At 52.7% G+C, this 14106-nt stretch overlaps 1 protein-coding gene across 1 annotated transcript in view; it reads right to left on the bottom strand.

Moving 5' to 3' along the window:
• The window catches only part of Cux2 (cut like homeobox 2), a 275735-nt gene that overhangs the window by 13939 nt on the left and 247690 nt on the right, over positions 1 to 14106 (bottom strand). Inside the window, exons 11-18 of the mRNA XM_045132651.1 lie at positions 9586 to 9777; positions 9443 to 9501; positions 8123 to 8171; positions 7929 to 8028; positions 6416 to 7066; positions 5933 to 6034; positions 1031 to 1821; positions 419 to 578 (exon numbers count right to left, since the gene is read on the bottom strand). Coding sequence (XP_044988586.1) covers positions 419 to 578; positions 1031 to 1821; positions 5933 to 6034; positions 6416 to 7066; positions 7929 to 8028; positions 8123 to 8171; positions 9443 to 9501; positions 9586 to 9777 — 2104 coding nt within the window. The remainder of the gene's footprint in view (positions 1 to 418; positions 579 to 1030; positions 1822 to 5932; positions 6035 to 6415; positions 7067 to 7928; positions 8029 to 8122; positions 8172 to 9442; positions 9502 to 9585; positions 9778 to 14106) is intronic.

Genomic DNA, 14106 nt, shown 5'->3' with positions numbered 1-14106 from the left:
TCAGATTCCACCTGCCCCACACCTTGTTAATGAATGGCTAATTTCTCCTCCTCTCCCCAGCCTAGGCTAAGAAGGCTTCTGGGGCACAATTCTGTGTCTTTGGAGAAAGCTGAGGTCAGCCAGTGAGACTGATGATGCAGGAGGAGAGAACTCTGTAGGAAGTTTGTCCCACCTGCTTTGGTGCCTCAGGCCCCCTGCAGGGGCATTACCAGGGCGTCTGCTGTGGGATGTGGACATTTCCTTCCAGCTGGGATCAGAAGGGGAGCAGCAGGGGGACCACAGAAGCACACGTGGTCCCCAGGGGCAGCAATGGAGGCCAGGACCAGAGCTGGGTTGTGGGGATGGAGGGAAGGAAGGGAAGTCCATGGGGAGCATGGGACCCCATACAGACCCCCCCCCCCCACAGCCCCGTGCTCACCCTGAGAGGTGCCAGGCTGCCGGGCTGTGGCCTGGCCCAGCTGGTCCGACAGCCAGAGCTGCATGCGAATGAAGGGTTCCCGGCCTTTCTGGGTCAGCTTGCTCCACGGCTTTGGCCGGGACAGCATGTCGCTCACGCTGCCCTGTGACAGGCCCAGCACCTGTGGGTGGGATGGGTCAGCAGGCCTCGGGACAGGCTTTCCTGGCCCTCTCCCTGGACCTTGGGGCCGCCTCCCTCTTGTTCCTCCTACCCCTTCGCCCTGATGGCCCTGTGTTTCAAACTCCCAACTGCCTGAAGGGCCTCTTGTGCTGTGCTTCCCCTTAGGTCACTCCCGTGGCCCCCACCCCGTGCTCTGGGCTTCATGACTTTCCGTCATTCCTGTGCTATTTAAACCTGGTCCTCCAGGGATACATGAGCTGGGCTCAGCGCTAATCCTTCAGGGGCCGGACCGCGAGGACTCTGGAGGAGGGAGCGGGTGGTGGCTGGACACAGGACAAGAGGCCCGATCGGGGTCCTGAGGCGCAGCTTCCCACCCTGGTCTCCCTTCAGACCACAGGCCAGGGCCAAGGACTTGGCGGGCCTCCTGGGTGCCCAGCCTCTCACTGTCCACACCTTCTCCCCGAAGATGCGCTGGCAGATGCCATTTTTGGCCAGTTTCTCCTTGACCTGGCGCGTCAGCTCCAGAGTGTCCACCTCGCGGTACATGTACAGCTCGTACTGCTCGGGCGTCAGGGGCGGCACGGTGGGCTTCAGCGTGCGGGGCACGTAGGCCGGGTAGTAGGCCAGGCGCCCACTGCCCGCCTCGGGAACCCCAGCCTCGGACTTCAGCTCTCCCACCCTGGAGGGATCGTCCTCTCCCGTGGGTGCCTCATCGTCAGGGGCAGTGGAGGCCTCGTCGGTGCGGGGCCAGGCCCGGCCGTTGGGCTGTCCAGAATAGCCGGAGGAGGAGGAGGACAGGGAGGGCGACACAGAGGCGTAGGGGCGGCTGAGCAGGCCGCGGTCCGAGGCCCAGTGGTGGTCAAAGTAGCCGGCATCACCGATCTCAGACTTCACCTTCCGGATGATGCTTTGAACGAATGCAGCGGGGGACAGGACCGTGAGCGCCGTCTGTGTGCCGCTGCTGCCGGGGCCTCCGCCAACACCGCCGCCGCCGCCACCGCCCTCCTGCTTGACGTAGGTCGGGGGTCCGTTCTGGCTCACGGCGGCCAGAGAGGGGTGCTCTGGGGGCGAGGGAGGTACCGAGCGGCCTCGGGGTCCAGACTCCATCTCCAGCAGGGCTTGCTGCTGGGCTTGCATTTCCCTGCGAGCTTGTTCCAGGATGTTCTTGATGGCGTCTTCCGAGGTGCTGGAGGAGGCTGTGCCATTGGGAATGCTCATCGGGGCTGTTGAGTTCTTGGGCTCACCTGTGGAGAGGGTGACAGGGTGGCCAGGGGCCCAGCATCAGGGTGAAGTCATGTGTAGCATTGGGGTTGATGCTGGCCAAGTGTTGGGACAATCTGTCCAACAACTGGGGACTGGTTAAATAAGCTATGACCTAACTGTATGGTGGCATATTAGTCAGCCATTGAAAAGCTGGCTATCAGGGAGATTTTAGCATAGGTGGAGAAAGTGCATGTGGGGATAATACAGCTTTAAAAAACCTGCCTTTTGGACTGGGTGTGGTGCCGCCCTCCTTTAATCCCAGCACTCTGAGGCAGAGGTAGGAGGATCGTGATGAGTTCGAGGCCACCCTGAGACTACATAGTGAGTTATTCCATGTCAGCCTGAGCTCAAGTGTAGCAAAACAGTGGTACAAACCCAAATGCCAATGGACAGAAGAGAAGAGCAAATACAACGGAGTATGTCTCGCCAATTCAGGCTGGAATCTTAATGACATAATATTGGGCAAAATAAACAAACAAATGAAGCAGAGTCCTAGAAGGTGACACACAGTGTGACAGGTCCTCTATAAAGCTACTAAGCAAACAAATTGGACCGTTTGTGGTTTAGGGACAAGGCTTTATCAAAAGGCAAACACAGTGGAGTGATGACAGGGAAAGGATGAGGATGACAGCTGTCTCTGGGAGGGGCGGGGTGGGAGAGGCAAGGCCAGAAGGTCAAAGACTCGGGGAAATTTCTAACTCTTGGGTGGGGTCATAGAACCCCAGAGACTCATTTTGTCGTATGAATGAATGACGAATGAATGTGTAAATAAGTATATAGCAGAAGGCTGCAAGGGAGCCTAGGACAAGGTGATCAGTGCCTGGAGGAGTGGCAATCAGCGTGTGAACAGATGCCAGCACCGTTCTCTGAGCAGTGTCTCCCGTGTCAGAATCTCCCACCCCCGGGCCAGGCTGACCAACAAGGGTGCCTCCATGACCCCTCTGTGCAGTCTCCATCTTGGAGATCGCCTTCTATAGAGCCACTAAAAGCAATTTTTTAAACTAAAAAAGTAATTCTGGCCAGTGTGGTGGCACACATCTTTAATCCCAGCACTCAGGAGAAAGAGGTAGGAGGATTTCCATGAGTTCAAGGCCACCCTGAGACTACATAGTGAATTCTAGGTCAGACTTGGCTACAGCGAGACCCTACCTCAAAATCAAACAAACAAAGAAGCCAAAAAAGAATAAGGAAGTAATTCTGCAATGGAACATTGTTGAGTCATGAAAAGGAACACAGCACAGATCCAAGCAACTACTTGAAAATGATTCAGAAGGACACAGAGGCACAATGATGCATCTGTGGGAACTGTCCAGAAACAGCTGGGGAAAGGGGGTATGGAGAGTGGCTGCTTAATGGGGATGGAGTGTCTTTTTAGGGTGTTGAGAATTACAAATGATGACCTAACATTGGGACTGTATGAAATGTCACAGTTGTACACAGTAACACTTAATTTTTTTTTAAATATTTTTTGTCCATTTTTTTAATTTATTTATTTGAGAGCGACAGACACAGAGAGAAAGACAGATAGAGGGAGAGAGAGAGAATGGGCATGCCAGGGCTTCCAGCCACTGCAAACGAACTCCAGACATGTGCGCCCCCTTGTGCATCTCGCAAACATGGGACCTGGAGAACCGAGCCTCGAACCAGGGTCCTTAGGCTTCACAGGCAAGCGCTTAACCGCTAAGCCATCTCTCCAGCCCAACACTTAATTGTATGTTATGTGATTTTCACCTAAATTTTAAAACAGATCACTCACTCCAGGAAAGGTCACAGATGCTAATGTGGAAAACATGGAATACCACAGAAAGACAAGGACTGAGGACGAAAATAAATGCTAGCAGTTTCTCCCAGAAGCCATCGTGGGAAGTATTTCCTTGTAGTCTGTTTTCTACATGACACACATCCTGTGAGCAAGGCCACTGTGTGGAAACACAACCTGCTTTGTGCCCAAGAGAGTTACTAACATGACCTATTTTTCCTATCATTAAAAGCTCTTCCTCTTTAAGCTGGGTCTGGTGGCACAAGCCTGTCACCCCAGCTACTCAGGAGGCAGAGGCAGGAGGTCTGCAAGTCTTAGGCCTACCTGAGTCTCAAGATCAAGATAAAAACATGAGTGCTCTGCCGGGCGTGGTGGCGCACACCCTTAATCCCAGTACTCAGGAGGCAGAGGTAGAAGGATCACTATGAGTTTGAGGTCAGCCTGAGCTAAAGTGAGACCGTACTTCAGAAAGGAAAACAAAACAGAACAACAAAAAGCCCCACAGTGCTTGTCTGGTGTGTGGACGGCTCTGGGCTCCACCTCCAGTACCGACACAACATGCCGATGGGACAAAGCGAACTCCATCACTAATGGCTGCCCAGGCCACTGGAGGGACATTATCTGGTTTATGTGCCCAGCGCTCCTCTGCGGGGCGCTTGGTTGTTTTCACTTGTATATAACTCCCTACTCTTGTGCGGTGTATTTCTTTTGAGTCCCTGAAGCAGAGCTCCCCGGCTGGTAGCCAGCCGGCCACATGCCTTTCTTTTCTGGGGACTGCTCGTGCCCTCCGCTCGCTCCGTGGCATTCACCTTTGGGGAATGTAGAGGTGTCCTGTGGCTTGGCCTTTTGCCTTTTCAGAGGTCCCAGACCACCAGCTGCCTGCTTGTGACGAATGTTTCACTGTGTCTGTTTCTGATTCCCAGAGGAAGCACTGTGGTGGGGTCAGGAGCCCGGGGTCTATCTGTGTAACTGATCTCATGGCTCGTGTCCAGCACGCAGGGAGAGCTTAAGGAATGTCTACTGTATGACCAGCCAGAGCTGAGTAAGAAGAAAAACGGCGTGCTTCAGGTATACAGCATAGGGCTCAGGAGACAGGTGACACACTGTTCTCTCTTCTATTGTCCCTCCCAGGGAGGGAGCTGGCAGGAGGGCAGCCATGGGGACGCATCTCAGCTCTCAGGACTTTGGCAACCCAGGCCGAAGTTGAGCAGGAGTAATAGCAGCCACTAGAGGGCAGAAGATGCCACACACTGGAGAAGGGAGCTGGGAGCTGAGCATCCTGGCTCTAGGTCAAGGTCTATACTGTGCTGGGTTGATGTGCCCCTACAACCCGGTCCTGGCTGCAAGAAGACCCCATACCACGGACAGGACAGACACGTAGGCAGAGCCATTGACAATAGTATGGGTATATATATATATATATATATATATATATATATATATATATTTATATATATATATATATATTTTTTTTTTGGGGGGGTGGGGGGGCTTTAGAGGTAGTGTCTTGCTCTAACCCAGGCTGACCTGGAATTTACTGTGTAGTCTCAGGGTGGCCTTGAAGTCACGGTGATCCTCCTACCTCTGCCACCACACCCAATAAGAAAGATGATCTTGACTGTAACGAAGTCAGTCCTCACAAGCCTGGGACAGACACACAGCAGGCTTGTGAGGACTGACTTCACTTAAAGATGGGAGAATGGGGCTGGAGAGATGGCTCAGCAGTTAAGGTGTTTGCCTGTGAAGCCTCAGAACCCAGGTTCAGTTCCCCAGTACCCACATAAGCCAGATGCACAAGGTGGTGCATGCATCTGGAGTTTGTTTGCAGTGGCTAGAGGTCCTAGTGTGTTCATTCTCTTTCTCTATCTGCCTTTTCGCTCTCAATCTCAAATAAAATAAAGTATTTTAAAAAAAGATGGGAAAATGGAGACAGAGGGGCTAAGGAACTTATGCAAAGTCACACAGTTAACAAACAGCAGAGCCAGAATTCCTGGCCAACCTGAGTCCGTTAGGTCATGACAGGGGAATGGTGAAGGGGCAGCGACCAATCCATCTGGATGAGCTTGGGGGCTTCCTGGAGGAGGTGAAGTAGACTGTCGGGCCTAGACATCTCACTGAGGAGTTGAGATTTTACCAGAAGGACAGAAGAGTCACGCGGAGATCTTAGCAGTGCCAGGACCATGTTTGTGTTCTAGAAAAAATTTTTCTGGGTCCTGGCAGTTTGGACTGGCTTGAGATCCCTCTGGGGTAGGCAGGGGTGGACAAGGCCTCACCTCCTGCTGAGAGCAACCCTGGGTGGCTCAGGCGTTGCCGCTGGCTGAGGCCAAACTCACCCCCCTTCTGAGACTCGATCTCCTTCTTGGCCTGTTCCAGGATATTCTTGATGGCATCATCGGAGCCTGTCTCTGGTGTACGAATTCTTGGGGTGATGCTGCCTGGGGAGGCAAGAAGATGTTGGTTGTGGGGTGCAGGCAGGGGGTGAAGTGGTGGATGGCCCTGTGACTGGCTAAGAAACCATGATGACAGAGACGATGGTGAAGACAACCCGTTCTTGAGCTATTAGGCTGTGCCAGGTGCTGTGGTCAGGGCTCTAGGATCATTTAGACCTTCCCCAGAAGGATGACAAATGGGGAAACTGAAGCACATGCTCAGGGCCCAGGCTGAGCTGCCCTGGGAGGGCTGGGGCAGGAAGGCCATGGTTGTCTGGGGAAGGAGGGAGCAAGACTGTGTTTCCTTCTTTTATAGAGGGGGGAAACTGAGGTGCAGAGTGAAAGAGCCACCTGCCCCAGGGCTGGGCTCTGTCCCCAGCTGCTCACCTCGCTGCCGCACCTGGATGGTCCTGAGGGCCAGCACGTTCTGCTCGTCTGACAGGAACTGCCTCATCTTGATGAAAGGTTCCTTGCCCTTCACGGTGAGCTTGCGCCAGGGCTTGGGCCGGGCCAGGATCTCACTCACTGAGCCCTGCGACAGCCCCAGCACGTAGTGGCCGAACACGCGCTGGCCGATGTTGTGCTTCAACAGCTGTTCCTTCACCTGGAAGGCGATCTCGGCCGTGTCCAGCTGCTCCTCCTCTGCCCCGGCCCCGTCTGCAGCCTCAGGGGCCCCAGGAGGCTCTGAGCCAGGTGCTGGGGTGGCAGGGGCCGTGGGGGGCTTGGTGCCACCATAGAAGGCTGGTGGAAAGGCCAGCAGGCCGCCTGCCTCCCCCTTGAAGACAGCTGGGCCCATCATGTGCTTGGGTAGCAGTGTGTCCCCAGCCAGCCTCTCCCCCGATGCCAGGCTGGGGAAAGGGGACAGTGAGAAAGTCCGTGGGCCTTCGGGTGCCAGGCTGGGGCCCAGCAAGGGCTGCCCAGGACTCGGGGACAGTGGGTCTTCGGGCCCTGGCGGAGGCGGGAGCTGTTGAGGAGATGGGTAGGGGGGCTCTGTGCCCAGTGAGGCCTTGATGGAGTCGTCCTCTGAGGGGTCTTCCTCTAGAACGCCGGGAGGGACGCACAGATGGACAGAGGAGGGTGGCAACGGGGGCAGAGGGAGTTGCAGAGATAAGCGAGACAAGGAGAGAGGGAGGCGGAGACGTCATGGGGGAGGAAAGAAAAGGAAGGAGGGAGAGATAATGAAGGACAGAGGGACACAGACATAGAGAGACAAACTCAGAGGAAAGGAGGAAGGGAGGAGAGACGAAGAGGGGGTAGGGACAGGGGTGGGAGAGAAAGGCTATAGGCCTCAGCGGTCATACGTGCCCGTACTTCCCCCTCCATTCTCAAATCCGGAGTCCTTGGGGCCCCTTCAAGTGCCAGCTTTGGGAGCTGACTGCTGCCATGGGGGACAGTACCCTAGCACCTGCTATGGGTCCCCCATGTCACTGAAGGTAAGGAATTAAGCCTCACCATTACCCACAGGTGTCCTGGCTTCCCAGATCTTCCTCACTTAGCCTGCCCAGCACCAAGGACCCCTACTACCGCCCCCATTTTGTAGGTGAGATAACATGGTCTTAGAGGTAGGCAAAAGGCTGGTGAATTGTGGGAGAAGGCAATGTTAGCAGACAAACAATGACTGTGGGCCATTGCCCAGTGGTCAGTTATGAGATGCGACATGGATACCTTTCCCTGTCCCTGTGAAGTCTTGGAAGGCTTTGGGACTGAGTTGTGTGACCTTGAATACGGGTGAATACCCCTTGCAAGAGGCACACAGCGGGGGCTCAGTCAACACCCCTGTCTCTGGGTTCTCCTGTTACATGGACGGCAGTGGCCCTGGGGTGTGGAGTCGGCCAGGGGCTCAGGAATCTCTGTGTGGCCCTCAGCCCCATAGTGCCTCAGTGTGTCCTTCATACCCTACCAGGGCTGGCCAGAAGTGCCGGCTTTTCCAGAAGAAACTTCTGCGTGGGGAAGAAGGCCTCCTTTGCCATGAGCAGGGGGTCGTCGGACTTGGCCAGGCCCTGAGGAGATGGGAAGCAGGGCTGAGAAGGTGTGGTAGGTGTAGGCTCAGGGATAGCAGCCTTTGGGGACAGGGATGGCGGCAAGGACATGTACCTGTGGGAGGTTGCAGGTGCTGGAGGCCAGCTTCATGGCTCTCAGGATGCTGCCGGAGAAAGCGAAGGGGCCTGGGGTCAGCAGGCCCTGGCTGGAGGAGAGGCCATGCAACAGGCTCTGCCCATGTGGGCATGCTACCTGGGGGGCTCCTGGGCCTCAAGCCCACACTCTACTTGTTTCTTTTCTGTTTTATTTATTTATGGAGTCTGTTTTCTTTCTTTTGTTTGGTTTTTTGAGGTAGGGTCTTGCTCTAGCCCAGGCTAACCTGGAATTCACTATGTAGTCTCAGGGTGGCCTTGAACTCATGGAGATCCTCCTATCTCTGCCTCCCATATGCTGGGATTCAAAAGTGTGTGCCACCATACCTGGTGTTTATTATTATTTTTGATAGTTCAGACTGGCCTTGAACTCACTATTTAAGAAACTGCCTTTGACCATTGAGCAATCTCCTCAGCCCAGTGAACTCACTGCACAATTGAAGATGACCTTGAACTCATTCTTCTGCCTCCACCTCTCAAGTGCTGGGATTATAGGTATGTGCCATTACCCAAGCGCTCTCTCTCTCCTCTCCTTTGTGGTGCTGGGGATGGAATCCAGGGTCTCTTGCATGCTACACAAGTAACTTAAGTACATGCAGCCCACCTTCCACATTATGATCTTATTAAACCAGGAATGAAAAATATTTTAAAAATTTTTTCCAGAAACTTCCAAAAGGCTTTTTTTTTTTTTTTTTTTTTTGTATTTGCCTCAGACTGAATGCCACATGCCACAGACTCCATACAAAGTGATGCATGGGCACTGTGTTAGAAATCACAGGGAACAGACAGGACAGAGTCTCTGGGGAATGTGCCTTGGTTCTACAGAATACAATGCCACTTACATGAAGGACCTGTGCACTCCGGGAGTCTGGCCTTGGCATTCCAAGTGGACACCAAGGGTCAACTGCATATTGTTGACTTGTGGCAACTGTAGGCCTGATGTCAAGGGTTTTCTAGTGGCAGCTGGGTCTGGTGACATCACCCCCTTTCCCAGTCTGTGCTTAGCTGGCTCGTGGGTGAGCTCTCAGTGTTAATACCATGACAGAATGGCTACCTCGTGTGTCCTTCATGGGTCGCTCTGGATGGAAAGGGCCAGTTGGTTTTGTTTTGTGGCAGGGTCTTGCTATATAGTTGAGGCTAGCATCCAACGTGTGTTCCTCCTGCCTCAGCCTCCTGAGTGCTGGGATCACAGGCACGTGCCAGGTGTCATTCGAGGAGACAAGGGACTATGGAGGGCAGCTGTGAGGGGGAAGTTTTGCTCCAGCCCTGCAGTGCACTGTACCTCAGTTCTGTCTTAATTTCTTCATAGTCAGCCTGGGCCTGCAGCTTCTCTTCTAGCTTCTAGAAGACAAACAGCACCGTGAAGCTGGCCACGTGCTCCGAAGCTGCCTCCCCACCATGGGCCACCTGCCACCAGGGACCTGCCTCTATGGCCTCGGACTTGGCAGCCAGCTGCCGCTCCAGGTCGGCGATCTGGTTGGCAGAGACCTCCTCCAGCTCTTGCAGCGAGTGTCGCAGCTGCTGTGCATCCTTGAGCAGCCGGAGGATCTCCCTGTCCTTGGAGGCCAGTGCTGCCTCCAGCCGGGGCCCGGAGCACAGTGTGAAGCTCACCTTCTCCTGGGGAGAGAGGAGCTCTGAGGGGCTGTAGGGGGACAGAGCCAGGGTCCGCCATCCTGGCTCCCAAGCAGGATGCAGTGCCCCATTTGTGAGAACCAATTCATTATGCCATGTATTTCTCTTTATGTAGCTACACTGCAGTCAAAACATTTACTTGAGTCTTTTTTTTTAAAAGTCATCTCCGTTTTCATGGCTACAAGTATTTTATTTTTATTTACTCATTTATTTGACAGAGAAAGAGGGAGAGAGAGAGAGAGAATGGACGCGCCAGGGCCTCCAGCCACTGCAAACGAACTCCAGACGCGTGTGCCCCCTTGTGCGTCTGGCTAATGTGGGTCCTGGGAAATTGAACCCGGGTCCTTTGGCTTTGCAGGCAAATGCCTTAACCACTCAGCCATCCCTTCAGCCCTAAGACTTTTTTTTTTTTTGTGTGTGTGCGTGTTTTGTTTTTTCGAAGGTAGGGTCTTTCTCTAGAGCCCAGGATAATGTGGAATTCACTATGTAGTCTCAGGGTATCCTTGAACTCATGGCCATCCTCCTACCTCTGCCTCCTGAGTGCTGGTACTGAAGGTGTGTGCCACCATGTTCTATATATATAATTTAAATATTTATTTGAGAGAGGAAGAGAGAGTGAGCTAGAGAGAGAGAGGGAGAGAGAGAGAGACAGAATAAATGAATGGGCCTCCTGCTGTTGTAAACAAACTCCAGATGCATGCATCACTTTTGGCATCTGGCTTTGCGTGGGTACTGGGGAACTGAAACCAGGCCATCAGGCTTTGTAATTAAGTACCTTTAACCACTGAGTTGTGTCTCCAGCCCCAAAGCATTATTAGAAAAGAACAACCGGCGGCCAGGGAGATGGTTCAGTGGGTAAAATACTTGCTGTGCAAGCATGAGGCCCTGTGTTCAGACCCCCAGCACCCACATAAAACCAGGACATGGTGGTGGGTGCCTGTAATTCCAGGTATGGGGAGGTGGAGACAGGGAATCCCTGGGGCTTGCTGGCTAACTGCTCTATCAGAAATGGTGGGTTTTGGACTCAGCAAGAGATTCTGCCTTAAAAAATAAAGTAAGAGCAGCTGAAGAAGACACCCAACATCTACCTCTGGCTTCCATGTGCACATGTGCACACACGTTCACACATATGTGTGCAAGAAAACAAAAGAAAAAAAGAGAAAGAACCACAGCCAGATGCAGTGGCACACACCTGAAATCCCAGCAAAGGCAAAAGGATCACCACAAGTTCAAGGCCAGCCTGGGCTACACAGCAAGAACTTGTCTCAAAAACCTGGAAAAGGGGGCTGGAGAGATGGCTTAGCGGTTAAGGCGTTTGCCTGCAAAGCCTAAGGACCCAGGTTTGATTCCCCAGGACCCATGCTAGCCAGATGCACAAGGGACACATGCGTCTGGAATTCGTTAGCAGTGGCTGGAGGCCCTGGCGCTCCCATTCTCTCCCTCTCTCTCTGTCAAATGAATAATAGTAGTAAAAAAAAATAAATAAAACCTGGAAAAGGGGGCTGGGGAGATGGCTCAGCAGTTGAAGTGCTTGCTTGCAAAACCTGAGGTCTGAGTTCAATTCCCCAACTATCCATGTAAAGCAAGATGCACAAAGGGCTGTGTGCATCTGGAGTTCATTTGCAGTAGTCGGAGGCCCTTTTGCATCCATTCTCTGTCTCTCTCTCAGAAAAGTAAATATTTTTATTTATTTTTTTATTTCAAGATAGGATCTCACTCTAGCCCAGGCTGACCTGGAATTTCCTGTATTCCAGGGTGGCCTTGAACTCATGGTGATCCACCTACCTCTGCCTCCCGAGTGCTGAGATTAAATGTGTGTGCCACCATGCCCAGCTCCAAATAAATATTTTTTTTAAAAAACTGAGAGAAAATCTGGACAGTGGGACACGTGCTGAGGAAGTGACTGACAGAGGTTTGGACTGTGGGGCTGGAAGATGGCTCCAATGGTGGTAAGAGACTCTGTGGCACATGCAGACAGAAAAGGTCTGAGTTGCTAGGTTAGTCTGGGTTCCCCTCCAGGGGGGCAGCCCATCCCAGGCAACCCTCATGGTTAGAATAGAAGCATCACATAACCACAGGCCACATTATGATGTCTTCTCTTGGGTCACAAACCAGGTTCATGGCCACTCTGGGCTTTAAGAAACAGCTCCCAGGACCAGAGGGATGGCTTAGCAGTTAAGGTGTTTGCCTATAAAGCCAAAGGACCCAGGGTCAATTCCCCAGGACCCACGTAAGCCAGATGCACAAGATGGTGTACGTGTCTGGAGTTCATTTGCAGTGGCTGGAGACCCCGGCATATCCATTCTCTCTTTCCCTGTGTCTCTCAAATAAAAAAAAGAAAAAGAGAAAGAAATGGCTCCTGTGTCCTGGGTGAAGAGGGACAGGTCTTGTGTACAGGAACTTAAAGTTAGGCTCCGTTTAGCTACACATAAATCTAAGAAGCATAAAAAGAGAAGAAAAAAAAAAAACCCTCACAACAAAAAACAGCCCACCATTACCGACCCTGAGATAAATGCCAATTAAAACAGGAAGCGGATGCCATTAATACATTAAATTAATTAGCATCAGGCCCCACTGTTGTGCTCAGGAAAGCTTGCCTCCCAAAGCCGCGAGCTCCCTGCGGCTGATTAGCCTAGCCATTTACAGGTTCCACGGGGGTTAATTAAGAGCCGCTGGTGAGCTCTCTCGGAGGCATCTGCGGGACCTTGCCTGCTCCAGTTATCTCTTCTCCGTGTGGGACAGTCAACCTGACAGATCAACACACACACACGGGTATCACAGAGATATCCATAGGGTCATGTCACCATGACACCCAGATGCATGGAATAATAGCAAAGAGCCCAGGTGCTCTCATGAGCACAGCCACCAAAGACACACAGTATCAGTCGAAGCATCAAATATTTCCTGAACATCTGCGAGACAGGATCATCCAAGTACTTCCCATGCAACCTTCCCAATAACTGCGTAAGGGAGGTGAGGACAGGTGAGGCAACTGAGGCACAGTTAGATATTAGGGACACAGTTACTTGTCCACAGGTCACAAGTGTACGCGCATGCACACACACGCACACACACACGGATAACTCCACAGAGACACCAGCCAGTGTGCAAATTGAGAGACAACCATGGACACTATGGCCTTTGTGTCAGGCCAGGTAGAAATTATACCAGCCACTTCCAGTTCAAGGTGGAAACTGAAATGGACATGCAGTTATTTTATATAAGGTATGGTGACTCTTAACTGCCCAGGCATACGGATGAAGAAGGAAGTCCGACCCATTTACGGGAAGCAGGGATGGAAACTGCTAAGACGTGGTATATGGGCAGAGTGGGGGAATTCTGACTAAAGTCCTTAGGCAGGAAATGACCTCATGGGTGCTAGCCAGGGGTGACCTGATTTCGCCTAGGAACCTCAGGTTGCTGACCAAGATGGGTTCTTTGCAGTGTGTGGCTGGGGTGGGAGGTCCTGCAAGAATTGCCTCTGCAGGTTTTGGGAACCAAGGCTGTATGCTGACACTGCTACCCTGCAGTTCTCTAGGAATGAGCGGACACACCAGCCAGGGCTCCTCTGGCACATGCTAAGCAGTGAAAGCCCCGCACTCAACAGGGCCCCCTGGTGGCCTCCATCCACACTGCATCTGATGCTCAAATTCCTTGTTCGGGGCCATCTAGCATTAGGAGCAACCTTCTGTGTTCTGAGATATTCCTGGACAAGGGATGAAGGGCCTCCAAAGGAAGATGCGAGAGTTTTTCTTACAAAAGAGTATCCGGAGGGCCGGGCGTGGTGCCACACACTTTTAATCCCAGCACATGGGAGGTAGAGGTAGGAGGATCGCCATAAATTGGAGGTCACCCTGAGACTACAGAGTGAATTCCAGGTCAGCCTGGGCTACAGTGGGACCCCTACCTTGAAAAAAAAAAGAGCATATGGAGGAGCTGAGGAGGTGGCTCAGTGAGAAAAAGTGCTTGCTGGGTAAGTGTAAGAGCTTTAGTTTAGACGCACCCCACCCATGTAAGCTGGACACAGCAGCAAGTACCTGTATTCTGTCATCCTATAGCAAGATGGGTGGCAGAGACAGGAGGCTCCGTGGAAGCTCACAGACCAGCCAGCCTGGTGTGAGCAGCGGTGAGCAAGAGACAAGGTGAAAGGTCAGGACGAGCCTCTTAGGTTGTCCTCTGACCCTCCCCGCATGGGCCGTGGCACATGTATAACTGTGTGCACGCATGCACACCCACACAGAGATAAGTATATAGCGTATACATAATGTGGTGGCTATGTGTTGTCCTTGCTGGCACAACAGGTCCCAGGAGTTA

This window comes from Jaculus jaculus, chromosome 13 (genome assembly GCF_020740685.1).
Source record: "Jaculus jaculus isolate mJacJac1 chromosome 13, mJacJac1.mat.Y.cur, whole genome shotgun sequence".
Lineage (NCBI taxonomy): Eukaryota > Metazoa > Chordata > Mammalia > Rodentia > Dipodidae > Jaculus > Jaculus jaculus.
The sequence above is the reverse complement of the archived record's forward strand: the minus strand, read 5'-3'. Positions and strand labels throughout refer to the sequence as shown.